This window comes from Salvia hispanica, chromosome 1 (genome assembly GCF_023119035.1).
Source record: "Salvia hispanica cultivar TCC Black 2014 chromosome 1, UniMelb_Shisp_WGS_1.0, whole genome shotgun sequence".
Taxonomy (NCBI): Eukaryota; Viridiplantae; Streptophyta; class Magnoliopsida; order Lamiales; family Lamiaceae; genus Salvia; species Salvia hispanica.
Window position 1 is genome coordinate 8,613,792 of NC_062965.1, and position 25,839 is coordinate 8,639,630.

The 25,839-nt window shown below is 38.1% G+C and overlaps 4 protein-coding genes across 4 annotated transcripts; all 4 read right to left on the reverse strand.

Moving 5' to 3' along the window:
• Positions 1-4,694: 4,694 nt before the first annotated feature.
• On the reverse strand, positions 4,695-5,814 carry LOC125202192 (2-hydroxyisoflavanone dehydratase-like). Its single transcript, XM_048100554.1, has one exon. The coding sequence runs from the start codon at positions 5,742-5,744 to the stop codon at positions 4,791-4,793; it is 954 nt and encodes a 317-aa protein (XP_047956511.1). The 5' UTR covers positions 5,745-5,814; the 3' UTR covers positions 4,695-4,790.
• A 5,323-nt stretch (positions 5,815-11,137) lies between these two features.
• On the reverse strand, positions 11,138-12,391 carry LOC125186532 (disease resistance protein RGA2-like). The gene has a single exon (XM_048082913.1). The coding sequence runs from the start codon at positions 12,389-12,391 to the stop codon at positions 11,138-11,140; it is 1,254 nt and encodes a 417-aa protein (XP_047938870.1).
• A 1,546-nt stretch (positions 12,392-13,937) lies between these two features.
• Positions 13,938-17,363, reverse strand: LOC125186539 (putative disease resistance protein RGA3). Its single transcript, XM_048082923.1, has 2 exons — positions 14,053-17,363; positions 13,938-13,980 (listed from the first exon to the last, which is right to left on the reverse strand). The coding sequence occupies exons 1-2, from the start codon at positions 17,361-17,363 to the stop codon at positions 13,938-13,940; spliced, it is 3,354 nt and encodes a 1,117-aa protein (XP_047938880.1).
• A 1,156-nt stretch (positions 17,364-18,519) lies between these two features.
• Positions 18,520-24,684, reverse strand: LOC125219214 (ATP-dependent RNA helicase DEAH11, chloroplastic-like). Its single transcript, XM_048121130.1, has 4 exons — positions 24,579-24,684; positions 23,609-24,401; positions 20,146-23,293; positions 18,520-20,005 (listed from the first exon to the last, which is right to left on the reverse strand). The coding sequence occupies exons 2-4, from the start codon at positions 24,386-24,388 to the stop codon at positions 18,777-18,779; spliced, it is 5,157 nt and encodes a 1,718-aa protein (XP_047977087.1). The 5' UTR covers positions 24,389-24,401; positions 24,579-24,684; the 3' UTR covers positions 18,520-18,776.
• Positions 24,685-25,839: the final 1,155 nt, after the last annotated feature.

The following is a 25,839-nucleotide window of genomic DNA, read 5'->3' on the forward strand; positions in this document are numbered from 1 at the left end:
CTCTGGAATTCCTTTATATCTATACTTTTATCTCGGTGTTTTATCTGTAATCAGTTGCTTATTGCTTTCAATTACTTTATTGCTTTCAATTGCTTTCTTTTTTCAAAGTCTTCAAAGTTTTCCAAAATCCTTCGATTTTTCCAAATAGTAATTGTGTTTTAGTACAAGATAGACAGTACGTGTTTGTTTTCCCCGTGTTCGATATCCGGTACTGACCTTTAGCTATACTGTTGCTACTCTGTATACTTGCTGATATTAATAGTGCTAAAAAATAGTGCATAAATTGCTCGGTGAAGAGACTCGAGGTGTTTAACACGTTGAAGTCTTGTTTTACCCAGCCACGCCGAAGTGAGCATGCCAGATCCAGTGGCAGAGCCAGACTTTCAAGGATGGGGCCCCAAACAACTATTCTCTCGGTCCACAAAAATAGTCTCATTTATATACGATACGAAGTTTTAATGAGAAAGTGGTAAAGTAAGAGAATAATGATTTAAAATGTGGACAAAGTAAGAGAGGTGAGAGAAAAACAGGTAAACTATGAAAGGAAAACGAAAAATTTTCTATTTTTATAAATGGAACTATGTTTTGAGTGTTGGGACTGCCGCAGCGGAAGACACGGAAAACAAACAGGTCCTTAACGGATCTATTTAGTTGATAATGCATTCGATTCCAATTTCATGCAATAAACATAGATCTATAGATCACACATCAAATATTCACATAAACATGCATATTCGACGTGAATTAAATGTTACCTCATAATCCGACATCGGATTGACGTTGCTTGTTGCACCACCCGGAGATCCTTGGTTTATCGACCACGAATCTTCCGTACTATTCCCTTGTCCTTCATCATCCATCCGTGTGGGCGGATCTTGGATAATCAACAAATAGCTTTGAAGAGATCTAGGAAAACCAAACAAAAAACACGAGATTGCCTTGATCTAATCCTATGAATTAGGATAGATCAAGAACAAAACAAGAACCCTAAATCTCCCACGTGCTAGGCACGAAAGTCGAGCCAAGGGGGAGAGAGAGACGCCAAGAATGGCGGCTAGGGTTAGGGTTTAGTGTGTGTTGTGTATTGTGTGGTGTGCTAGGGTTAGGGGATCCATGGAATGATTTAAGTGTTGGGCTCACCCATTAGATAAATTACTAATTAAATCAAATGACCCATGATTTAATATATTATCAATGAAATATTATTTTGTTCCACTAAAGAATAATATTGCACTCCCACTTAAATCACCAAATTACAAATAACTTGGGTCCATTTTATTTTATAATATTTCCCACGTTTAAGATTATCTTGATCCATCAATTTAATTCTTTTGTCTGCTATGTGACTAGAATTAAATTAATTCTCCAAAGAGTTTTTCTAGTTTGAAACTTTATTTATTATTCGTGGAATAAATTCCAACTGCGCAGTTTTCTGAATAATAAATTCCTTTTTTAAACACCTCTTGGGGATCACCCTTAGGGATTTAATCATACCACACTGGGCACGCAGATTCCATGAAATAATATTCCAATACCTTCATGTTATTCAATTACTACCACCCAAGATATTATGAACTTGAGTTACATACGGACTCTCACATATTGATAAGTCAAAGTGGCGTATGACTGAATAAACACTATTGATATTAATTCCATAAACTAGAAAATACTAAAATTTCTTAAATATATTCTTACAGTAGATAGCAAGAAAGAATACATTTCATATTAGATCCTTTCAGTGCTTTACCACACCGGTGTTACTAATCTCGTCTTAGGTAAGAGAGAATTATAACAAACACCGCAACAGTACCAATAGGTAGCCAAAGCCTATCTAGGTTGTGAATACGTTTTTCTTCTTACTAGATCTGGCCAAGTCCCCTACTGGAAAACTCATGAGGAGATTCATCGAATTTCCCTACTTGACCTTCTTAGTAAAAAGCCTTAGACTTGTTTATCATATTTCAATAATAAACCATTAAATTATATTATTTATTCTCATAATTAGGTAAACAAGTGGACGTGGTGTTTCTCGTATGCATGCACAAGCTGACTGTACAAAGGCATGTACGCTCGAAGCATCTTTTAGTATACAAACCCCAACATTGAGGACATTTCAAACTGATAGAATGAGACTTTTTTTCGTGAATGTAGGGAGTATTAAAATTATTGAGTATGTTTAGTGTTAGGAAACAACTCGAAGATAAGCTATAGAAAAAGTCGTGCATGAGAAATAGATAATAAGAAAAATATAAATATAAATTGATATTAATTTTACTAATATTATACAGTATTATATATTTACATGTCTATAGAATTATTTTTTATTATTATAAATATCATTTTTTATGAATACAAATTTAAATCATTTATGCAAAATTACTAGAGGGAAAATGAATTAAAATAGTAATGTGAGAAAATCAATAATACTCTAAATAAATATTATAAAAATCAACCAGGAAATTCGTGCACCCTCTTGTGTATCTCCATCATGTCCTGGCAATCAACGACGGTCGGCTTGCACTAATATGTAACACCGAAGGCGTCCACCATGCCCGCACAAAATTTTGCCAGACTCTCCCGCCAGTTATATCCCCGACGTGAAGATACTCGACGAACATGTCCACCGTAGTAACATAGGCCAACTCTGCGGGCCGCATCTTGCCGCTGCTGGAAGTACTCGTCGTGCACCTCCAGCGTTTGAACAATGCGGAGAAACAGTTCTTGCCGCATCCTAAACCGCCGGAGAAAAACTGTCGGTCCCCACCGTGGTTCATCGGCGAAGTAGTCTTCGAACGGACGTTGATGAGCTACACCATGCACTCGGTGGATGGATGTCCAGTGGTGGATGGGCCTCGAAACCTGCTTTTCGGCCTGCTCTTGCTCTTGTATTGCACGAATACCAGCGAGAATCTGGTCCCCTAAAGCAAACATTATGCGCTCCATAGCCTGATTTAGATCCTCGCCGGGAAACATTTTGGAAGAGTGAGGAGTGAGTGAGTGAGTGAGATTTGAGAGATGTTGTGTGAGAAGTGAGTGAAAATGGGGTATATTTATAGATTGAAAAAAAAATGAAAATGTGTCGCTCGTCCTCGTACGTATGCCTGCAATGGGCGGATGACGCGTCGTCCGCGACCGAAATTTCAGTCGTGTCGCTCGTCCGGACGATCCTCCGTCCGCCTGCAATGGTCAGACGACGACGAACAATGACAAGAAAGAGGCCTCGTCCTGACGAAATCCACACCATTGCGGATGCTCTAAGACCATGTTTATCTGCAACCACTCAACCAAACCCAACCATCCACTTTTTCAATAGTTAATTAATTTCTATCTCCTCCACATCATCATCCACCTTATCAATATCCATCCACCCATACATTTCTTTTATGGTTTATCAATGACCACCCAACCATACCACTATAATATTTATTTTTATATTATTACTCCTTGTGGAATTTATAAATAACAAATTTAGGAATTCCGAGGATATATTATTCTCATTATGCTCTATATGAACAACAAAGGATACTAAATAATACTCCCTATGTCCCGACTAAATTGATACAAAACTTTTGGGCACCAAGATTAAGAAATTGTGTAAAAAAAGTAGGAGAGATGAATAAAGTAGGAAAGATAAAGAAAGAGTAGAGTAAGTGGAGTAAAGTAAGAGTGATTGGATATTTTATTTTTTGTCAAAAAAGAAAATGACTCAATTTTGTTGGGACATTTCCAAAAGGAATAAGACTCAACTTAGTTGGAATGGAGGGAGTAAGAAATTATACTCCCTCCGTTCCGTGGTAGTTGAGTCATTTTGACATTTCGGTACGTTTCATAGTAGTTGTGTCATTTCCTTTTATAGCAAAAGTCAACACATTTCTTATCTCTTACTTTACTCTCTCTTAATTTATTATTTCTTCATCTCTCTACTCTTTTCACTTTTTACTTTATTCTTCCTTTATTTAACTCACTTAACACAATTTTTCTTAAATCTTGTGCCGAAATGAAACGCCTCTACTACCGCGGAACGGAGGGACTATCCAAGAAAGTATTATATGAAGAGGAATGATGATATATTTTATGTGCAAAACTATAGCATATGTGATCTATATTTATAAGGAATAAAAAATGATGAATTTTGGTATAATAATTTTGTGATATGATATACAAAAGATATTTAAAATTTTAAACAAACTATATATATCAACCAATGAGATTATGTCAATATATTAAATTCCAATGAGACCAGTCAGTTTGTGGTCTGCCTCTAGGGTATGGATCCCCTGCTATGCTCTAAGCCACAACAGAATATGTTGTTTCATACAAGCCATTACTTTAAATAAAATAAAATTAATATTTTATCATTATATATAAAATATGTGTGTATTTGAGCATAACATCCCCAGTGGCTTTTAGCATGGTGGCTTTTAGCACAAGAAGGGAACTAAGATCCCTGCCTCTAAGTGACTATTGGTTGAGAAAAGACTTCAATTTCTATTTTTTAAAATTTTTTGAAAATGACATGGCATGAGTCATTGGTAAACGTAGACTAAGGTCGGGCAGCCCGGTGTGGCAAAACAACTGTGTGACCTGTCGCCGTCCCATATCAGGCCATGGGCGTTCTTACTTCTAGCATGTTTTCAAGCTCTGAATTCTATTATGTGGACTTCTAAATTTATCAGAATTTATAAAATTTGATATAGAACTAGAGAATCATAGGTAACATTTCAAGAAGGAATTCACAAATGCATACTCAATACTCTTTTATCAACCCAAACATAAAGAGATTAAAATACTCAAGAACATCGTGAAATGAAAGCAACCAATCGATCAATAAAATTCTTAGCATTTTGTGAGTGAGTATCAGAAATCTGAAAGCAGTGTCCCTCCCCTTCATACTCCGCCGTCTCCACCTCGCCTCTCCACCCGCTCCGCCTCACCATCTCCGCATACACTTTCCCCCTCGCCGCCGCCGGATCCTTCTCCGCCAAACAAACGATCATCCTCGAGCATCCGAGCCCGGACAAGCTCGGTGCTCCGTCCGCCACTGGGTTGATCGCCGGATTATCAATCCCGCCGCCCGCACTCGAATAGACAAACGACCAAAGCCGGTAACCCAAGCCCCGCTCGAGATCATCCTCGCCGCAGAAAAACGGGTGGCAAAGAATCGCGCCGTTGACTTTGACGTTACCCGGCAGGGGTTCCGACCCGGCCCGCATCACTACGTTGTGGGCGATGTTAGCCCCGCTCCCGTCTCCGGCGATGAAAATCCTGCCGAGGTCGGCGTGATCGGCGATCCACGGGTCCTTTTCGAAGGTGGGATCGTCGAGCGCGTGGGAGCATAGCCAGCGGAGGGCGAAGGAGGAGTCGTGGTAGGCGGCCGGGAGGGGGTGTTCGGGGGCGAGGCGGTACTCGAGGGAGAGGATGAGGGCGGGGGAGGCGGCGGAGAGGAGGTTGGCGTAGCGGTGGTGGAGGAAGGAGAAGGCGGACTCGAGGCAGAAGCCGCCGCCGTGGTGGTAGAGGAGGATGGGGAGCTTTTGAGGGGCGGCGGAGAGTTTAGGGAGGTAGAGCCTAGCGGGGATGTTGGAGGGGGGGATGAGGATGTCTTTGGAGGCGACGGAGGTGGCGGGATCTTCCGGAGATGGGGGGACGTGGGGGGAGGAGATAAGGCGGTGGACGGTGCCGTCGGTGTAGACTTGGATGAGGGGGGAGAGATCGGTGAGTAGGTCTTTGGTGGAGGCGACGGCCATGGCCGTGTTAGAGGATGTAGGAAGAAAGTGATGTATAAGCAACAAATCTACTCATCAAGGGAGTAGTTTATTGTTTTATTCATATGTTTTTGTATTTGTTGTGTGATAGTTACAATTAGTAATTTTAAATATGTAAGTTTTGAGTACGAATTAGTAGAATATTTGTAAGTTTCGGATATGAATTAGTATTAGAATATTTGTAAGTTTTGTCCAAGATTCCATGATTTGATCATTTTATGAGTTTTGGGATAATTATTCATGGAGTAAGAACTGAATCAAAATATCACAGCAACAGTTTTGTATAACACTACAATATAGGGAAATGCTCCATTACAATAGTCCGTCTCAACAAAATAAGGCCATTTTTTTTATTTTGGGATGTTCCATAAAAATATTCCCTTTTATTTTTGGTAACTTCCTTCTCTCTAATAAGGTGGGCCTCCATATCCACTAATAATACTATAATTACTTTTTCTTTTTATCTCTCTTTTACTTTGCCAATTATATATTAATTTCATACCGTTCCAAGTGTCCATATTTTTATGGGACGGAGAGAATATTAAATTATCATTAATTGTCACAAAAACGGTTTCATGATCTGATCAATGGGATAGAAAAAAGGGAAATTCATTTGTATTTCATCCGTCCCACAATAGAAGTCATGTTTGATGTGGGCACGGATTTTGAAAAATGCAAAAAATAGTGGGTTAGAAAAGTTAGTGGAATATGAGATCCACTTTTTTATATTGCTTTTATTATAGAATGTGAGTTAAATGAGTTAGTAGAATATATATTATTTATGATAAAAGTGAAATGTGATTCTTATTGTGGGACAGATTAAAATAACAAAATAAGGCTCTTATTGTTAGACAGATGGAGTAATAAGTAGGAGAAGATGAAGTAGGTCTTTCTTTTATTTTTGTGATAGTTAGAAGAGGATGTGAAAAGGTTAGATGAAATTTTGACCATTTAAAGATTCATTGGTATCAAATGCTTAAGTGGTTCTTTTGCTTGTTGCCCTTTCATTTTTCTTTGTGTATGTCGTTTTTGTTTTAGATTTGTGTCAGTTGATAGTTATTGTTCATGTTTTTTCAGGAGAAAAACACTGCAAGTGATGGTCATCTTTTACAGCTCAGGTTCTAATGAACACATATACATGTGAGGTTGAAAAGAGCCATTTTATCTAGAAACAGAACAAAAACTTTTTGTGGAAGCCTGGCATGGGCCGTACACCGAAAAGCCTAGCGCATGCGTTACAAGCATATGAAGATCTGGTGGGAGCAAGAGTTATGTAGGATGAGGAGACGGAGAAGTCCCATCACCATGGAAATACTGCTCAACGAGAGTTGAACACAAATCCTGCAATTGTAACCATGGACGGAGTGGTATTAGGTTCTCTCTCATTCATAAACAATAGTTAACCCCTTATGCAATGTAGTGATGGGCAGTGACTGATCCAGGATTTCGGCTACGTGGGATCCAAATTATTATTAACAGTTGCAGAATGATTTTTGATATTTATCTAACACTAAGTAGTTGTAGTATCGATGGTAAGAAGTTGTGATATATAAAGATTATAATGAGAAACAAATACCTATAAAATGGATATTGATAATAACTAAAATAACGGGTTCAACATTGAAAGAGCCTACATTTTTATAAATACTTAATACTCTCTCTTTCCCACTTTAAGTGTAGTATTCGTAACTTAGCACGGAGAAGAAAAAAGTAAAGAGAGAGAGATGTTTTTATATTTAGAAATGTGTCGTTTAGAATGGAGCGTCCAAAAAAAAAATGTGTCACTTAAAGTGGGACGAAAGGAGTATAAGTTATATTATCAACTACTCCCTTCGTCTCATTCAAGAGGTCCACATTCTTGAGTGACACAGGAATTTAGGAAGAGTTGGTAAGATGGAGTAAGTAGATAGAAAAAGTAGTTGAATATTTTAATGAGAAGAGTGGGAGGTTTTTTTCCAAAATAAGACTCGTATTAGATTCACTTTTGGAGTTAAATTCTTGTTATTTTCTGGTCATGTTCCAAATCGTGCTGGCGTTCATTTTTTAAATCTGGGCAAAAGCTTCAAATTCTGTCTTAATGATGTACCCACCCAAATGGTTGATAAAGATGTTGCAAAGGCCTTAGCTACTTCCACGAAAAGATATACCAATAGCACACCGAGATTTCAAGGCTGCTAAAATTCTTCTGGATTGGGTATTTATGCTGAACTTGTTTCTTGCATGTTTGTAACTAACTGATGCAGTTTTATTTAATCATACATGCTTCTTTTTCTTTGTTTATGCAGATGTACATACATTTGATTGCAAATTATCTTTGAAAATTGTATTGGCGACGTTTGGTGTTCATACATAGCTTTCAGATCTAATAGTGATATTTTTCTTGTCTAAATTCAATATATTCTTCTAGCATAGAGAGTATGGTAGCCAAACTATCATCAGCTTATCTTTTTTTAGACTTGCAACAATTTTTCAAATGAATCTTTCCTGCATGGATCAATAGCACTCCCTCTATCCCACCTTAATACATTTATTTCCATAACAGAGATTAAAAAATATTGTTTGAGTTTAAGTTGAAAAAAATTAAAGTAGGATAATAGAAAGAGAGTATCATAGGAGAGGAAATAAAGTTTTTGTCAAAAGACAGACTCAAATAGTTACCTTGTGCAGTCCACCTAAAAGAAAATATGACTCAACTACAGTGGGATGGAATGGGTAATAAATACTCCATCCATCCCACAAGAGTAAGCAAAATTTGATTGGATACGAGTTTTAATATACAATTAGTAAAGTAAGATAGAGATACAAAGAAAAAAAAAATAAAAGAACAGTTAATGGAGATGAGTCGCACCTCGTTAGAGATAAAGGAGTTTCTAAAATTAAAAAGTGAACACTCTTGTAGAACAAACTTGCTAAAAGGAAAGAGTATATATTTTTGTGAGACAGAGAAAATATAATATAAAAACACTTTCATTGTATCTTAATTGTTATCATAATACTCCTACTTAAAACTACCTAAATAGTACTCCCTCCGTCCCTATTAGGAGTCACTCTTTGACTGAACACGGGTTTTAAGAAATGTAAAGAAAAGTTGGTTGAAAAAGTTAGTGGAATGTGGTACCTATTTTTTTATATTGGTTTTATAATAAAATGTGAGTGAATTGAGTTAGTGGAATGTGGGACCTACTTACTATTTATGGTAAAAATAAAGTGTGACTCTTAATTGGGGACGGACCGAAATGGAAAAGTGTGACTCTTAATGGGGGGCGGAGGGAGTACTATAAATATTTGATGCAACATGAATGCACAATAGAAGATCCAATTTGTGTTATACATATTGGAGATTATTAATTTGCAATTTACGGTCTGAACAGCTAATGGAAAACACTGCATTTTGGGTGCAGAGCAATGTAGCAAAATCGAGCAATGGATAACTGTTGCTATTCCCACCTTTTCGACAAAGAGCAAAGAAAGAAAAGAGAATTGCAATATGAGATTTCTTACCGGTAAACATTAAGTGTGCTTGAGCAATTCAAATAGACACTTTTAGAGGCACCCACTCATCAAAATCTCAACTTTTCTCCTCCATCCTCTAACTGTCAAACACAAAAAAGGATTAATGGAGAAAAGGTTTAATCAACAAGTCAATGAAAGTCAATACAATAAAAATGTATTCATACTCACCTAGTATGTCTCCATCAATCCAAATGTAGCGGATATGGCAAATGTTGGGCCACTGGGAATCAACTTCATCACTTTGTTGTTCAATACTTATTTCTGGGCAGCCGTTAATTTCTAAGTATCGAAGTGATGTGAGGCCGCGCAGTGCATGTAGACACCTTAACTTCTTGCAATAATATATTTTCAATACCTTTAGAGATGAGAGGTTCCCCAACCATTCAGGCAACTCTTCCATTCCAAAATTCTGTATCTTTAAATAAGTAATAGATGTGAAATGTTGAATTGATTCTGGCAAATTTCCCCAAGCTTCCCTCCCTGTCAGTCCTAATCTGCCAAGTGGGTTAGTGTTGAATATTTGCAATAAGACATCAATGGTCTCCATAGATCCCTCCGTACTAACATTGATATCCAAAACAATACCATAATAGGAAGCCTTAAATCGAGAAACATGCATTATTTCTAAATGCGTCATACGAGGAAATTTCGGCAGACAATCAATTATTCCGGGTAGACTCTTTAGGCTACTTAAATTCTCAAACCACAGTGTCTCGACCAAGGATCCTACCATTTCACATGGAAAGTACAGCAAAGCTTTGCATTCACGAATCTCCAACCTTATAAGACATGCTAGGCTTCCTTGTGATTCTTGTGCACCAATATCTGCTACTCGTTCCAAATTTGGACAGTCGCTTATAATCAACTTCTCCAAAGAATTGAGGGTTCCTAGACCATCCGGTAATTCTCTCAAATTGGAACACTTTGTTATACGTAACTCCAAGAGATTGGGATTGTTATAAAATAACCAGTTTGGGAGATACTCCAGATCATCTATTCCTTCTATGCAAAGCTCTGTTAGCAACTTTAATTTGGTATTGAATATGTATGTTAAAGGCATGCTCCCAGTCTCCCTGATTATCAAAATTTTGAGGCATGACCATGAGTGACTAGGAAAAGTCATCAATTACTTGCACCGAGAGATCTCCAACTGTTGAAGGTTAGGAAATACCTTGACATCACTTGCACATGGAGATTCTACTTCTGCCCACTCTGTCAGCTTAGGCATTTCAACCAACACGAGCCTTTCTAGAGCCGGAAAAACAATACGTGTCTCTTCATTCAACTAATCCATAGAAAGAAGAATTTATCGACTTCAAATTTGTCAATCCTTCTAACCAGAGAGACTTGAGATTTGGCAACTTAATCAGCTGACGAAAACTCATATCTATCTCTCTCGTCTGATCCTGGCGCTTCGATTTCTGCAAGCTCAGAATTTGCAAGAATTAAAACATGTAGATGATCGAAATTGGCAAACATGATACCACGAATTCTTCCCTTGAACAATAATGTACGCAAATATTTTGCCACTTCTTTTGGAATACGACCTTTTCCATCATGAATCATGTATCTCACTCGGCTCCCACCTTCTGTATTATTAGAGGAACCTGAAACTAAACATACGAGATCATGCACGAGATCGTGCATCACACAACTCTCTACATTTCCATAATCATCTCTTTCTGCAACTTGTAGTAGAGAGTTGTGTAGAAGAACTTTCATAAATTTGTCGCCCAAGCACTCATCTCACTGCTTCCATTAGATTCAAGAAATCCTTCTGCCATCCAATACTCAATGAGTTCCTGACTTTTGATTTTGCGACCTTTAGGAAAAATCGAACAACATGCAAAACACTTCTTGAGCTACGGTAGAGACAAATTATCAAAGCTCAACTTCAATATCTTTGTGATATGATCCCCTTCATCATGCGAAAGCCATTTGTCTTCAATCGAGAGCCATTCTTCTTCTGATTTATTGCATAGTGCTCCACCAACTACATTAGCGGCTAATGGCAAACCTTGACATCTTGTTGCAATCTTCAGACCTATGGCCTCAAACTCTGATGGAATATCCTCTTTTCCAAGAGTTTTTGCTTTGATTATTGACCAACAATCTTCATGTGATAATCCTTTGAGCTCATGTGTATGAAGTGATTGTACAGTTGAAGCAACTTCCATATTTCTGGTGGTAATAACAATTGCATTCCTCTTGGTAGAAGTGACGTCAACCAAAGAATTGATAAAATCATCCCATTTGAGACGATCTTGATTCCAAACATCATCAAGAATAAGAAGATAAGTTTTGTCTTTCAAAGCTTCTTGAAGCTGTTTCATAATATCTTCCCTGCTCTCAACTTTAACTTGATCAGTAGAAGTTAAGCATTTGAGGATTTTCTTGAAAAGAATGATTGGATCAAAAACTTGAGAAACATGCACCCAAATATGTGATCCAAAGTGAGTTTTTATCTTTGGATGATGGAAGACATTCCTAGTCAAGGTTGTCTTCCCCAACCCTCCCATTCCCACAATGGCAAAGATAGAAACTACACGTTCATCAGTTGTGGCACTAGTGTTAATAACCTCAACTATTTCCGACACCAACTCATCTCTTCCAATGAAAATTGGATCATGTGAGAAAGAATCAGTTTCAAAAGCAGCATGAGGCAAATTGGGCCCATCAATGGAAATCCTCTCTTTGAGGCCAAGCCCGGCTCCCTCTTTGTAAATGGACTCCAAATTCTCATTGATTTCTTGGATTTTGAGAGCTATATTTCTGGGATGCACAATATGACTGAAGCATGACAGTGAGAGTACCTTTTGTTTCATGGGTTTAATAGAGTTGATTTGTTTGGAGAGAAGATGGTAATTGAGTTCATCCAAAACGTTGTCAGCATCAAAGGCCACATCTTCGAGCTTCCTCAACCAGCTTTTGACAGCCCCACCGGGAATGGTACGGCTCTCAGCATCGTTCAACAATTGCTGGATCGTATCCAAACTCCCAGCTAGCTTTGCTGCTTCTTTGTTGAGACGTAGGATTAGTGAGATCTCTTTCTTGGAATGGTCGATGAGGTTCTGAACAACAACTTTAAGGACAGCGGCGGCAGCTTCTCCTTCCATTGGTTGAGATTGTAACTGATTCTGACTGAGAAATGGATAATTGGTATACAGAGTAGAGTAGGAAAAGAAATGGATAAGTCATAAGTGGTTTGCTGCACTACAGTTTAGATTTTTAATCACTTGAAATCAGAAATTTTGACTTTGTTCTTCCAATATTATTGATTAAAAATTGTATTTTGTGTAATAAGAGCATCCGATAATTTTCTAAATGATGAGGCTAGCTAAAAGTTGGCGCAGCTGTTCTGAAGAGAGAAGGGTTCCGGCGGCTTGCGCATTGCAAAAGTTTCAGCACCACAATTTCAACTGATTTCAGCGCTTTGATTCTGATGTTCCTCACGGTATTATCTGAAACATGATAATCAGGTTGCTTATATATTGGCTTGGATTTTGTTACAGTGCCATCATGTCTTTACTTTTGTAGTAAAGAAACTCAATTCACCAAAATCTGATTTCAATTTTTAGCTATAGTATGAAAACGAGATAACAAATCATTTGTTTACTTGTATTTCCAAATTTCCAGGGCTGTAAAATGATGAATAATCTTCACACGACTTTGTTTTTGTTATGAACTTTACAATTTTTGGGATATGTCTATCATTCATGGTAATTATGCCTTTTCCTGGAAAAATATTTAGTTGATCGTTATGGTATCGATTTAGAATAGTCTGATGTGACTGAAATACATGGATTGCATACACAGGCTTTATATTTTTACATTTATGAAGACTTTTACAAGTATAGACAAAGGGATCATCAATTAGATATTTGTGAAAAGTAAGACTGTAGAGTATGAAGGATTAATAAAAGCTACGAAAAACTTTAACCCAAACATGTTGGGGCAAGGGGACTCCGGTTGGATCCCTGGACACTATCTTACTGCAACGAAGCCTGGATGTGGGATTACTGTTGCTATCAACAAGGAGGAACTCTAGCTATACAATGCGTACAGCCGTCAACTTTCTTTTCGACAATGCTTGAACACACGTCTTTGCTGCATCTTCTTCTGCCACCATTTTGCGGTATAAGAAATAACACAAACAAAAAATGCCAATCCTGCCGGGAAATTTTAATTTGCACTTTCCAGTATGAAGAAGTAGAGGAGAAAATACGTAAAACTTGGCTAGACCTGGAGATGATGTCTCAAACAAATCAATCAAGGAATATGGGAGTAATTGTTGGTGAAGCTGACTCAAAGACAAATCATTTCCCCTTCTTCTTCTCAACTTCTTCATCTTCTTTACCTTCTTCTTCTTAATCAAAATAAAACACGAAAACATTAAGTACAAATATATAATCTTTTTGAAAGGAAAGCGTTCAATTAACCAATTTGGGATAAGTGTGTGCAACTTACACAATTTAGCATGATAATATTATCATAAAATGGAGTTGAAAGGTGGGAAAAAAGAGTTGATAAAAATTACCTACCTTACAAAATATTTGAAAAGAATGAAAGAATGTGAAATATATACCATCTATAAATTCTCATCAAATAAAACACACCTATAATCTAAACAAAAATATAGAGACTAGCAAATACGTACCAGGGTTACCCGAATTCAGCAATGTACGTAGTTCTGCCAATGGTATATCTGTAATGTATAATACAACAGATGATACTAATGAGATGAAATTTCTGTTACTATATAAAACATGATGCATACAATATCCAGCAAAACTCACATATGTCTTCTCCGTTAATCTTTAAATGGAAACCTTTGTGAAATTGGTGCTGCCGACTTTCATTCACACTACTTAACCATTTAGGTAACTTTTCCATTCCAATAGTCTCCAACTCTAAACATTTAAGAGCAGTAAGATGTTGAAGTGATTCCACCAGATTTTCCCAACCACCTTGGATCCCTTTCAATGTTAAACTTGTAAGTGAGTGGGAGCTGCTTCTGCATGCTTGCAATAAGGCATCGACACTCTCCATTGATCCCCCCATACTTGCATCTAATTCTAACATTTCCAAGCTACTGAAAGAAGGTGGGATCTCAACAAAACAGGTGGTCATGAATTGAGGAATACCAACAATTTTCAAAAATTTTAGATGGGGTGATTTTGGGAGGCACCCAATTATTCCAGGTAGATTCTTTAGGTTACTTATATTCTCCAATAGCAGTTTGTGGAGTGAGGATCCTATTATTTCACATGGAAAATACTGCAGAGCACTGCATTCACTAATCATCAAGCATTCGAGGCTTCCTTGTGATTGTTGTACGCCAATATCTTCTACTAACCATTCCAAATTTGGACAATCTCCTACTTGCAAGGTCTTCAAAGAATTGAGGGTGCATATACCATTTGGTAATCCTTTCAAATTGAGGCACCGGTATATAATCAACTCTTTCAAATTGAGGTTGCATGTACCATTTGGCAATCCTTTCAATTTGGGGCACAACTCTATCTTCAAGTATTGGAGTTTAGGAAATACCTTGATGCCACTTGCACCCTCTGATTCTACTTCTGCCCACTCTGCTAGCTCAATCATCCATCTCAATTCGAGTTTTTTGAGAGATGGAAAAACAATGCACGTCTCCCGTTTCTCTAATCCATAGAACGAAGAACTTATGGACTTCACATTCCACAGTCCTTCCAATCGGAGAGTCATGAGATTTGGCAACTGCCCAAATATTGGGATTTCTTCACATTCAAAGCAGTTATAGAGACCCACCTCAATCAAATTGTTAAGTGGTACACAAGAGGTTTGACGCACTTTTTCAACTTCCATCTTTTGAGTCCATGATGGAAATCTTTTTCCCTTGAATCCTTCAATCCATAACCTCTTCAAATTTGGGTGGGGTTGAAGGCCATCTAACACATTCTCATCATTTGTAGTTTCATCCTTTCTAGTTTGATCCCATCTCAAACACAAATTCAATAATTTTGACTTGTCAAGTAGACTTGCTTTCTCAGTCTCTTCCTTGTTAGTAACCTTTTCAAGCTTTGAAATTTGCAAATATCCTTTGAGACCATTCAAACTTCCAAGCTCTTCGATTTTCCATCCATCTTTGTCGCCAACTTGAAAATACTCCAGTGTTTGGAGAGAAGTTAATCTCCCAATCTCGCCAGGCAACTGTGCATCAGGCCCAATATAAAGATGCCTTAAGTTAGTCAAGTACTTCAACGTAATTGGAAGTTTCCTTGTGAAATAATTATCAGTTCTCAATGTTTGCAAGTGAACCAGCTTACCAATCCAATCCGGAAGATCAATAATTCTTGAGTGTTCAATATCAAGAACTCTCAAGTGTATTAACTTCATGATTGAACTAGGCAACTCATTACCTTCATAACTTCCAAAAGTTAAAATATGAAGACATTTGAAGTCTGAGAACATGTTACCACAGATATTATCAATGGACAATAGAGTGCGCAAATATTTTGCAGTTTGTTTTAGAACATCACTTGACTTTTCTTCAAAAAACATGTATCGAACTGGGTTTATGCCATCTGCATTATGAGAACCGGCTAAAACAGAAGATGCAAGATCATGCACAAGATCATGCATCACACAATTTTCCACATTAACATAAGGATCTCTTTCTCCAGTTTGCAGTAATGATTTCTGTGTAAGAACATTGATAAATTTGTCTCCCATAGATTCCATGTCACTGCTTCCATCAGCTACAAGAAATCCTTCTGCCATCCAATACTCGATCAATTTCTGCCTTTCGATTCTGCGACCTTTAGGAAAAATCGAACAGTATGCAAAACACTTCTTAAGTGATGGTAGAGACAAATTATCAAAGCTCAACTTCAATATCTTTGTGATATAATCTCCTTCGCTGCTTGAAAGCCAATTCTCTTTGATCGAGCGCCATTTTTCTTCAGATTTTTTATCGCGTAGTACTCCACCGACTACGCTGGCAGCTAATGGCAAACCTTGACATTTTTGTGCAATTTCTGTCCCAATGGCCTCAAATCTTAAAGGAACTTTCTCTTTTCCAAAGGTTCTTTCTTTGATTATCGACCAACAATCATCTTTTGATAATCCTTCAAGCTTATGTATATGAATTGCACTCACAGTTGAAGCAACCTCCATACTTCTGGTGGTAACAACAATGACATTTCCCTTAATAGAACTAACGCCCAACAAGGAATTGATAAAACAATCCCATGTCGGACGATCTTCATTCCAAACATCGTCAAGAATAAGAAAATAAGTTTTATCTTTCAAAACTTGTTGAAGCTTTTCAAGAACACCTTCCCTACTTCCAATTTCAACTTGATTCGGAGAAGTCAGTGCTTTGAGGATTTTGTTGAAAAGAACAATTGGATCAAAAATTTGAGAAACATGCACCCAAATATGTGATCCAAACAGATTCTTTTCTTTTAGAAGATGAAAGACTTTCCTAGTCAAAGTAGTCTTCCCCAATCCTCCCATTCCCACAATGGCAAGGATAGAAATTAAACGTTCATCAGATTTGATACTAGTTGTAAGAATCTCAACTATTTCTGACACCACATCATCTCTTCCAATAAAAATTGGATCAAGAGTGAATGAGTCAGTTTCAAAGGTAGCCAAAGTTGGTACATTGGTGGCAAGCGTCTCTTTGAGTCCAAGCTCGGTAGCCTCTTTGTTAATGGACTCCAAATTCTCATCGATTTCTTGGATTCTAAGAGCCATGCTTCGGGAACGTGAAATATTAACGCATGATGATGAGAAGCATGATAGTACCTTTTGTTTCATGGGCTTGTTTTTTTTGGAAAGGAGACGATAGTTGAACTCGTCTAAAACATTGTCAGCATCGAAAGCCACGTCTTCAAGCTTCTTGAGCCAGCTTTTGACAGCCCCACCGGGAATGGTACGCTTCTCTGCATCGTTCAAGAACTCCTGGAGGGTACCCAAACGCTTAGTCAGTTTTGCTGCTTCTTTGTTGAGACCTCGAACAAGTGAGAACTCTTTCTTGGTGTGGTCGACGAGGTTTTGAACAAGAACTTGAAGGGCGGCAGCGGCAGCTTCTCCTTCCATTCTTTGCGATGATAACAGATTAAGAGAGAGAGCTTAGATTTAGAAATGGAGAAGTGAAATATGAAAATTATGAAATAGGGTGTAATAACTTATTATGTGATTATTCTTTATAACTTATATGGTAGTAGTAGTAGTATTCAAATAAAAATATTTTTTACTAGTTAAAAGGAAAAGTAGGGGATCATTACTCATTATCTGCACAGCATAGGAGGCCAATCTCATTTAATCATTTTACTAAGCATATGCTTTTCTTGTTTAGCTCACAGCCTTTCATTCTATATATGCTTTTCTTGTGGAGGCTAACTTTTATTCTAGGTATGGTTTTCTTTTTCATTTAATTTTAATTCAATTCTTGCCAGTAACTTTGTTTTTGTTTTATTTTAAAATTTAGTTGTGGTTTGACAACTAGATAAACATATTATATATCTATTCAAATTTTGATTTAATAAAACTTTGTTCAAACTCCAAACCTATCACTTACATGGAAGAGATATACCAATCATACATTGAGATTTCAAGACTGCTAAAATTCTTCTGGATTGGGTATTTATGCTGAACTTATTTTCTTGCTTGGTTGTAACAAACTAATACAGTTTTAATTAATTATACATGCTCCTTTAATTTTCTCTGGTTATCCAGATATACAAATGAACATTTGATTGCAAATTATCTTTGAAAATTGTGTTGGTGACTTTTGGTGTTTATGCATAGTTTTCACATCTACTCGAAATATTTTTCTTGTCCCAGTTCAATATATTTTTCCAGCATGGACAGACGATATTATGGTTAGCCAAACTATCTTCAGCTTCTCTTTTTTGTGAGTTACCACGCTTTTCCAGGTAGATTTTTCAAGTGGAGAGAGAATATAATATAAGAAAGAGAGAAAGAGAGTGAAGTTGTAGGAGACAGAATAAAGCTTTTGCCAAAAAAGATTAGACTCACTTAGTATGTAATAACCCAAAAAGGAATACGACTCAACTGTGATGGGACGGAAGGATTAGTAAGTGAGTTGATGTGGGACCAAAGTAGATAATGTTAGTCTGTGATTTGTTTCCTGATTACATGAATACGGAGTTGACATGTCGCGAGAGTAGTAGAGATGTGGAATATAGAAAGAATCAGAGAATGATGCAAACTTTAATAATTACTTCTTCCCAACATTGCACATGTATGATTTTACGAGATTTGTCAATTCTGTGTGTAAATTGAGGATGTGATTGAATGTGTAGTAGCAGTGTTTCTCTGGAACTGAACAAGGCAGATGTAGCTATTGCAAGAAAAACACGAGAGAGTGGAGTGAAAACCAACTTTGTGATTGATTGGGATCTCTTGCAAGTTGCAATCAAACGTTTGTTTATGCTCAACTATTCTAATACTAATATACTGAATAAAATTGGCAACCAACACTATTTTTCATAATACATGATCGAACAACATGTTTGGGTGTCTAGAGCTGATATGGCTGCTGCAGTCTTCGGCACTGTTGAACGAATCCAAGCATAACCAGCAAACATGTCTCCCGCACCTACAAGTAACGTGGTTGCACCCGTCCACCTTCTCAACCGTGAACCCACACCCTGGGCACTTCTTCACGTTATCTTTCCCCATGCACCACTCCTTGAGCGATGCCTCGGGATCACCTTTCAACTCGCGATACTTCTCACAGGACAGGAGCGGGTGGTATTCAATGTGGCACTTCGTACACGTCTCCATGAAGCACACCCCGCATCTGAAGGCTGCAGCGGCCCCACTGGGATCCGCTACTCTGTAGACTGATGGACAGTCGGCCGACGGGCAAAACTTCAAACCACCTCGACTCGCTTCCACATACGCACCCAACGAAACCTTGAAAAGTTCATCAAGTTTCTCTTTACACAACAAAGACCTCAAATCAGCAACCGTGATTTTAGCCTTGCAATCCTCTTTACAACAGTGTAACGGGAAACGTCCGCCACTTTGGATAACAGATTCAAACTGCCTCACCAAAAATGACTTGCAGACTTTGTGATGGCAGTCCTCAAGCATCTGAGAATCACACGGCTCCACTTCACATAGACAAAAGATACTATCATAATCATTCTCCGGACTTTGCAACTCACTCGAATGTGCAAGATCGTGCAGTAATCTTTCGACTTCTTGCATCAATGCTTTGTTACCTACGATAGATATAGTGTGACGTCTTGCATTTAAAGACAGCTCAACCTCTGGCACTCTATCTCTAAGTCCATTAAGATCCGGCCCAAAACGCTCAACAACTCTCTTCATCATATCAGGAGGGAAGACTCCATCACGAAGTTGAATCTCGAGTTGCCTACTGTCATATAGGGTTAGGAGACCTTTGACTAAGCTCTGTTGTGCATACTCCATCTTTTCTGGAGGACCATAGACTCTCAAACTCATTTTCTGCTTATCGAAGTATATATGCGTTCCAGTCCCTCGCTCAACGGATTTCATAAGCATAACCCCATCCCGCGAAAAAAGAATCTGAAGAACAGCCGGGGTTATATCCGGATGATGTATAATTGTCCCTCCAACGAGCTCCGACAGAGACTTTTTCAACTCGAAAACAAGTTTAGTGGCGGTAGCAGATATCTTTACTCGGTAGCCACCGTTATTGGTTTTCTCCAGATACCATTCTACACCTGCACAAATTTGAACATCAGCAACATAACAGCACCTTAAGGCATTTCCACAAATCAAAATCAAGTCTCACTTAAAAAAACCCAACCAGCAAATGATTGGGAGTCAAATAGTATAAAACTACTCTCTCAATGTGAAGTACCTTGATAACGCGGATCGCGCTGAAGCCTTCTGAGGAAATGATGAAACTCATTCTCGACAACATGATATACAGAGGGAGGGCAATACACAGAGCCATCAAATAGTGGACGACATACAATTTTTTGCCACGAGCCACATCCAGGTAGTACTTTTTGATCAATATGCTCCAGGGCCCTAGCTGCCTCCAAATATAAATTTCCATCAAAATCAATTTGGGCTCTCATGATACTGTCCTTTGCTTCTGGTGGAAATACCTTAACATTAACAGGGGCACCCTGATTCCTTCTAGGCATGAAGGGAGAAATTTCACGCAAAATGGCATCCTCACAAGCCGGTGGTGGTGGTAGAAGATCATCATTTGCATTCTCTAGCAGTAGAAAGAAGTCCGTGATTTGCCTACTTGTTGAAGCTCTTACGACAGGACGTATATCTTCTTGAGAAAGCTCCCTGTCAAGCCCAGTAAGTTTTATGCTGTCTCGAAACTTGGCACTTGGTCTACACCAAACACGCGTGTCACCAATAACTAGATTGGAGAGATCATTGACCATTGCCTCAACATCATCCGGATTGCATTTCACAAATGCAATCCCTTTGCTGCGCCGACGAGGCCACGAGATTTTGGCTTTAATACGGTTGGACGACATCATTCTGAGATCACTGTCATGATTTTTTATAGAAGGAACGACCCTTAACAAACCACCACTAAATCCAACCTCATTCAACGCAGTAGCCTTCTCTGCAGCATCAGGTGTCAAAAATGTTACCCTTCCCCACTTGTCCTTGTCTTCGTTTTCCTGACCAGAGACCAAGAACCTGCTAACAGAGCAAACAAGACCTGAAGTGAAACTCTCAAGATAGAGTAGAAGCTCTTTCCGATCAAGTGCGCTAACATTAGAATGATATATGTCAACAGACAGACATCTCTTCTCAAGTTCCAGATGTTTTATCTCAGCGCCAGCTCCAAAGAGAGCGACGGAGTTTAAGGCCTTGGGGCCATACATAAATTCCTCAATACACTCATTCTGCAATAGCTTCATTTCATACTCCAATGCTTCTACAACTAAACTCATCACTTTCTCAATATGCTGTGAAGAAGCATACACAAGCACCTCATTCCGGTCAACATCAACTACAACACCAATCCTTTCATCAGCACAGGACTCTCTTATTTTTGATTCAAGAAAGCGCACATTGCTATTAAATTTCCCACAAAACCTTTTTAACTGAACACTTCCAAACCCTGATAGAACCCTCTTGTGCAACCGTTGACTGTTCATTGCCAGGAAATCAAATGGTAGAGAAGGAGACAGGGTCGAAAAATAATCAAAATCACATGCTGTAACACATGCCAAATACTCCTTTGACACAGATAATATTTCTGAGAAAATCACCCAGGTTGGCCTCTGGCCGAAGTTGAACAAAGAACACGTAGGATGCAACGGCACATGTTTCTTTGTTAGTGCCACTTCATAACCAAGTTGATCGTGGCCAGAGTACATAGCCACATTTCCAGGCAAGGAAGAGAGTATTACATTTTTCAAACTTTTTTCAGGCTCTCCATGTATATGGGGATCCCAATACCAATAGTGCGGCACAATGATATTCAATTCATTTTTAAGGCAAGCTTCCAGTTCTATAACAGTGTCTTGGCATCTCCTCAATGTCTTTGCATTAATGCTATTTTCCCAACACCAAGTGTTTCTCTTTTCACGTGGCACAGCTTCCCACTCTCGGTAAACACAAAGAAATGTGAAGAGATCACCGCTAGGATGGCAAAACCTCACTTTCAAGCAATCAGATTTCAACTTAGCATCCACCGTACCGACTCTGCAAAATATGCTACTAGAATTTGCCATTACTGCAGCAAGAACAAGACCCTCTTTACCCAACCGCTGGTGGAAGGATTGTAAAATTATTTTACCAAGCCGAGGCTCAATACCCAACTTGACTATGTGTTTCCCTTCAGTTGTTAACTCATACGCATCGTTTTTCAGCACAACTGCTCCTAGCTGAACAAGATTTCTGACAGCCATATCTATGGAACTGGCACTAGGTGCATCAACAAAGTCAAACTCCTGCAGATCCTTCACACCCAATGCTATAATTTTCAAAATTGCTACGCCAAGATGTACCTTGCGAATTTCTGGTTCCTGGTGTGGCAGCATTGATTTAAAATCATCTTCTGAGTAGAGTCTATAGCATGTCCCAGGTTCTGTTCTCCCAGCACGACCAGCTCGTTGTTTAGCAGAGCTCTGACTGATTCTGCCAACCTTGAGAATATTCATGCCTGTAGCAGGTTCATACATGCTCTCTTTTGCCATTCCAGAGTCAACCACATACTTGACGCCGGGAATTGTCAACGATGTCTCAGCAACATTGGTGGAAAATATAACTTTTCTTTTACCTGGATAGGTTAGAAACACTTTATGTTGTTCTTCATATGAAAGTTTTCCATGTAAGGGCAATGCTACAGCATACGAAGCTTGAAAATTCTCACAAGCCCATTCTACTTCACTCTGTGACGTCAAGAATGCAAGAATGGTGCCTTCCCTCTCACTTCTGTTGATCTTCACTACTGTATTTAGAACATCATGTACGTACGACGGCATTAATTTCGAAACTGAAGACACTTGAGAATGGCAGGATTCATATTTAACAACAACGGGGAAGTTTCTCCCAGCCACATGCAAGGTCCTACAACCAAAAAAATAATCCGAAAATCGGTCTGCATCCACAGTAGCAGACATGATGATAAGCCTGAGACAGGGCCTCTGACAGAGTAAAGTCTTGATCAAAGCCAGAAGGAGATCTGTGTTCAAGCTCCTTTCATGAGCCTCGTCAACAACAATGCAAGATATCATGGATAGTTGATTGTCGCTTATGTAGTGCTGCAACAGGCAGTGATCGGTTGCAAACACCACGTTGGACTCAAACTCCTGAAGCGATGAATATGACGGGTGATACACAACTGAAGTATCATCGTAGCAGCCAAAACTTTCCTCTTTCACCCTCTCGGCCAATGTGATTGCAGCAAGTTTTCGTGGCTGCGTACAAATAATGGCACCGTCGCCACATATTCCAGAATCAGCAAGAAACTGAACCAACTGCGTGCTCTTTCCTGAACCAGTCTCACCTATAAGTACTGTGACCTGTGAAAGTTCCCATTGAAACAATTAAAATACATTCTGAATGCTTTACCTACAATTCCAAGTCTACATGAAACAATCAACATTAACAAACAATCATTCCTATTAAAATAAGAAGCTCCAAAATAACCTTAAAATTTGGAATAATAGACATCAGTTCTATTTCTTTATACGTTGATTTTTATATGATGTTAACTTCCATCCTTGCATAAAAGTTGATTGAGTTGGAAATAGTCACACCCTTTCTTTCATATAATTACTATAATTTGGCATGTTTGAAATGTGACAATGAATACAAGAGAATGAGGTTAGAGCAACCTGTTGGCAGTATATATGCTTCATGATCTCCTGCCGATGGGCATAAATAGGCAGTCCGTCGTCAAGCCTCCTGCATTCCCTCATCATCAACATATAAATCCTTCCCCATTCAATCTTTCCGCGTCCAAATGGTAGAAGTTGGAAATCGCGTTCCTCCTTTTCCCCATCCTCCAAATACTCTTCAATAGACCTAATGCCACTTTTGAATTCCTCAATCCTGTTGGAGATAAAGGTAGTCTCACCCACCAAAACCTCGCTTTTCTCATGCAACTCATTGAATACCCGCAAGCTTGCCTTACCCATCAAGATGCTAGAAATCCTTTTCATTTCAGCTTCCAGAGTAGCCAACTTCTTCATCCACTTGTCCACCAACACACCCTCCTTCAATCCCTTCAATTTCTCGAGAAACAACACCTTCAGCCGATCGTTCAATTCCAGCCTATCCGACGGAAGGTCGATGTTCGAAACAAGGTGGGGCACAAAGCCAAACCCCTTATCTTCCAATTTCATCCCCCACAGCTGAACCATCATCGCCAGAGTCTCGCACCATTGCTCGTAATCGAGTGACGCGGAGATGGAATTCGACACGACGAAATCCGATCTCTGCGGCTGGAATTTCAGTTTGCGAACTACAGCTTCCGCGTCGGCCCGCTTATGCCCGGGGCATAGCTGGACGATGAAATTGGGCCGGGGCGGTGGGCGATCATAGTTGTTGGAAGGGAACTGTGATCTCCAGTGCTGACGGCGGGCGGCAGAAGGCGAGGCGTTGGATTGGTACATGATTTTAGGGAACCTGCAAAGCGTAGAAGATGAACATGGGGTTTCTCGTCCTCTTTGCTCAAAGCAAAATAGAGCATGCAATGCAATGCAACCGTTTTAGAAATCGAATACAAAAAGGTTTAAACCAACAATAAACAAATTGAATTGAATAGAATAGTTGATGAGAGTAAAAGTAAGTTTAGAAGCGTGCCTGAGTAAGAGGATAATTGAGTTGGAGTGCTTAGGTTGTGTAGGATTTTGAAGAAGAGAATTGTGATTTGGGAGAAGAGGAGAGGGCGCCGGCCGTACGTTTGATATATTTCATCAATTTAGAGCTATAGATTATTGAAGGGGAAATAATCACTAATTTAAGAAGATGGGTTTGGAAGGGAACCAAATTTTATCTCCGACGTCGTAGTTTGTGATTTGTTCGAAATGATTATTTAACGATTTTGATTATTTCAATAAACGATTATTTCAAAATTTCATGAATGAATTGTAATCATGGAAATTTTTATTATAAAGGTTGCATTTTTTTCAATAAACGATTTTTTTCCAACTTCACATAGTATAATTTTTTATTTCCAAAGAATAAATCCCTTTAATCTAGCCCTAAAAAACCGCTACCAACATCACATATGTTAATATGTATATATCCCTGTAATCTAGCCCTAAAAAACATACTCCAACATTATATAGAGTATTAATATTAATATTTATTTACAAAAAATTCATTACCTATTTTATAATTATCTTATCCCAGTTAAATCCTTCACTTAGGACTATTTTTCAATACAGTTGATATATAAATGCGTATAAATTATAAAAATTAATTCGCGTCATTATTAGGAATTAAATGCACTCGAATCCTAATTACATTTTTCTTCCTGTAGTTCCATTCATTTGTGCGTAAATTTAAAAAATACATTCTCATCGAGTTTTAAAATAAAATTAATTTTAATCATTACTGTAAATGAAATGCACATAATTTTGATTAAATATCATGTTAGAACTTACTAAAAGTAGTAATTGATATCAATCGCAGAAGTTTCTTAATTTACTATTGAAGTTCAATGGCATATAAAAACTATATTAATCTTGATATTGATTACATGTATAACATTCTACAAAATGTATTAGGAGTATATGCATGTTATGAATTTAGATTTTTACTTTATTTTAGAAGAGAGCTATAATCTCTTCGTAGAATTATTTAGCTTATTTATGTTTTATTATTTAATTGTTATGATATGATTTATTTTCGATAATAGTTAGGATTTGATTGTTTTTATAAACCGTTAGGATTTGAGTTGTTTTCATAGTTTATAAGGATTTATTTTTACAACACATATTATAAATATGTGTGTAATAATTTATTATTATTAAGAAGAATGAATTAAATTACTACTCCTCGTGAAATATTGTCCACTTTTTTCAATTTAGTTCGTCCGTGAAAAATTGTTCACTTTGTT

Excerpts from the sequence above, each read along its gene's own strand:
- LOC125186532 (XM_048082913.1), bottom strand. The coding sequence starts at position 12,391 with ATGGAAGGAGAAGCTGCCGCCGCTGTCCTTAAAGTTGTTGTTCAGAAC.
- LOC125186539 (XM_048082923.1), bottom strand. The coding sequence starts at position 17,363 with ATGGAAGGAGAAGCTGCCGCTGCCGCCCTTCAAGTTCTTGTTCAAAAC. Across the intron at positions 13,981-14,052 it reads TGTGAGTTTTGCTGGATATT|ATATACCATTGGCAGAACTA; the intron begins GTATGCATCATG and ends TATACATTACAG.
- LOC125219214 (XM_048121130.1), bottom strand. The coding sequence starts at position 24,388 with ATGTACCAATCCAACGCCTCGCCTTCTGCCGCCCGCCGTCAGCACTGG. Across the intron at positions 23,294-23,608 it reads AGCATATATACTGCCAACAG|GTCACAGTACTTATAGGTGA; the intron begins GTTGCTCTAACC and ends GAACTTTCACAG. Across the intron at positions 20,006-20,145 it reads GCGCGATCCGCGTTATCAAG|GTGTAGAATGGTATCTGGAG; the intron begins GTACTTCACATT and ends AAATTTGTGCAG.
- LOC125202192 (XM_048100554.1), bottom strand. The coding sequence starts at position 5,744 with ATGGCCGTCGCCTCCACCAAAGACCTACTCACCGATCTCTCCCCCCTC.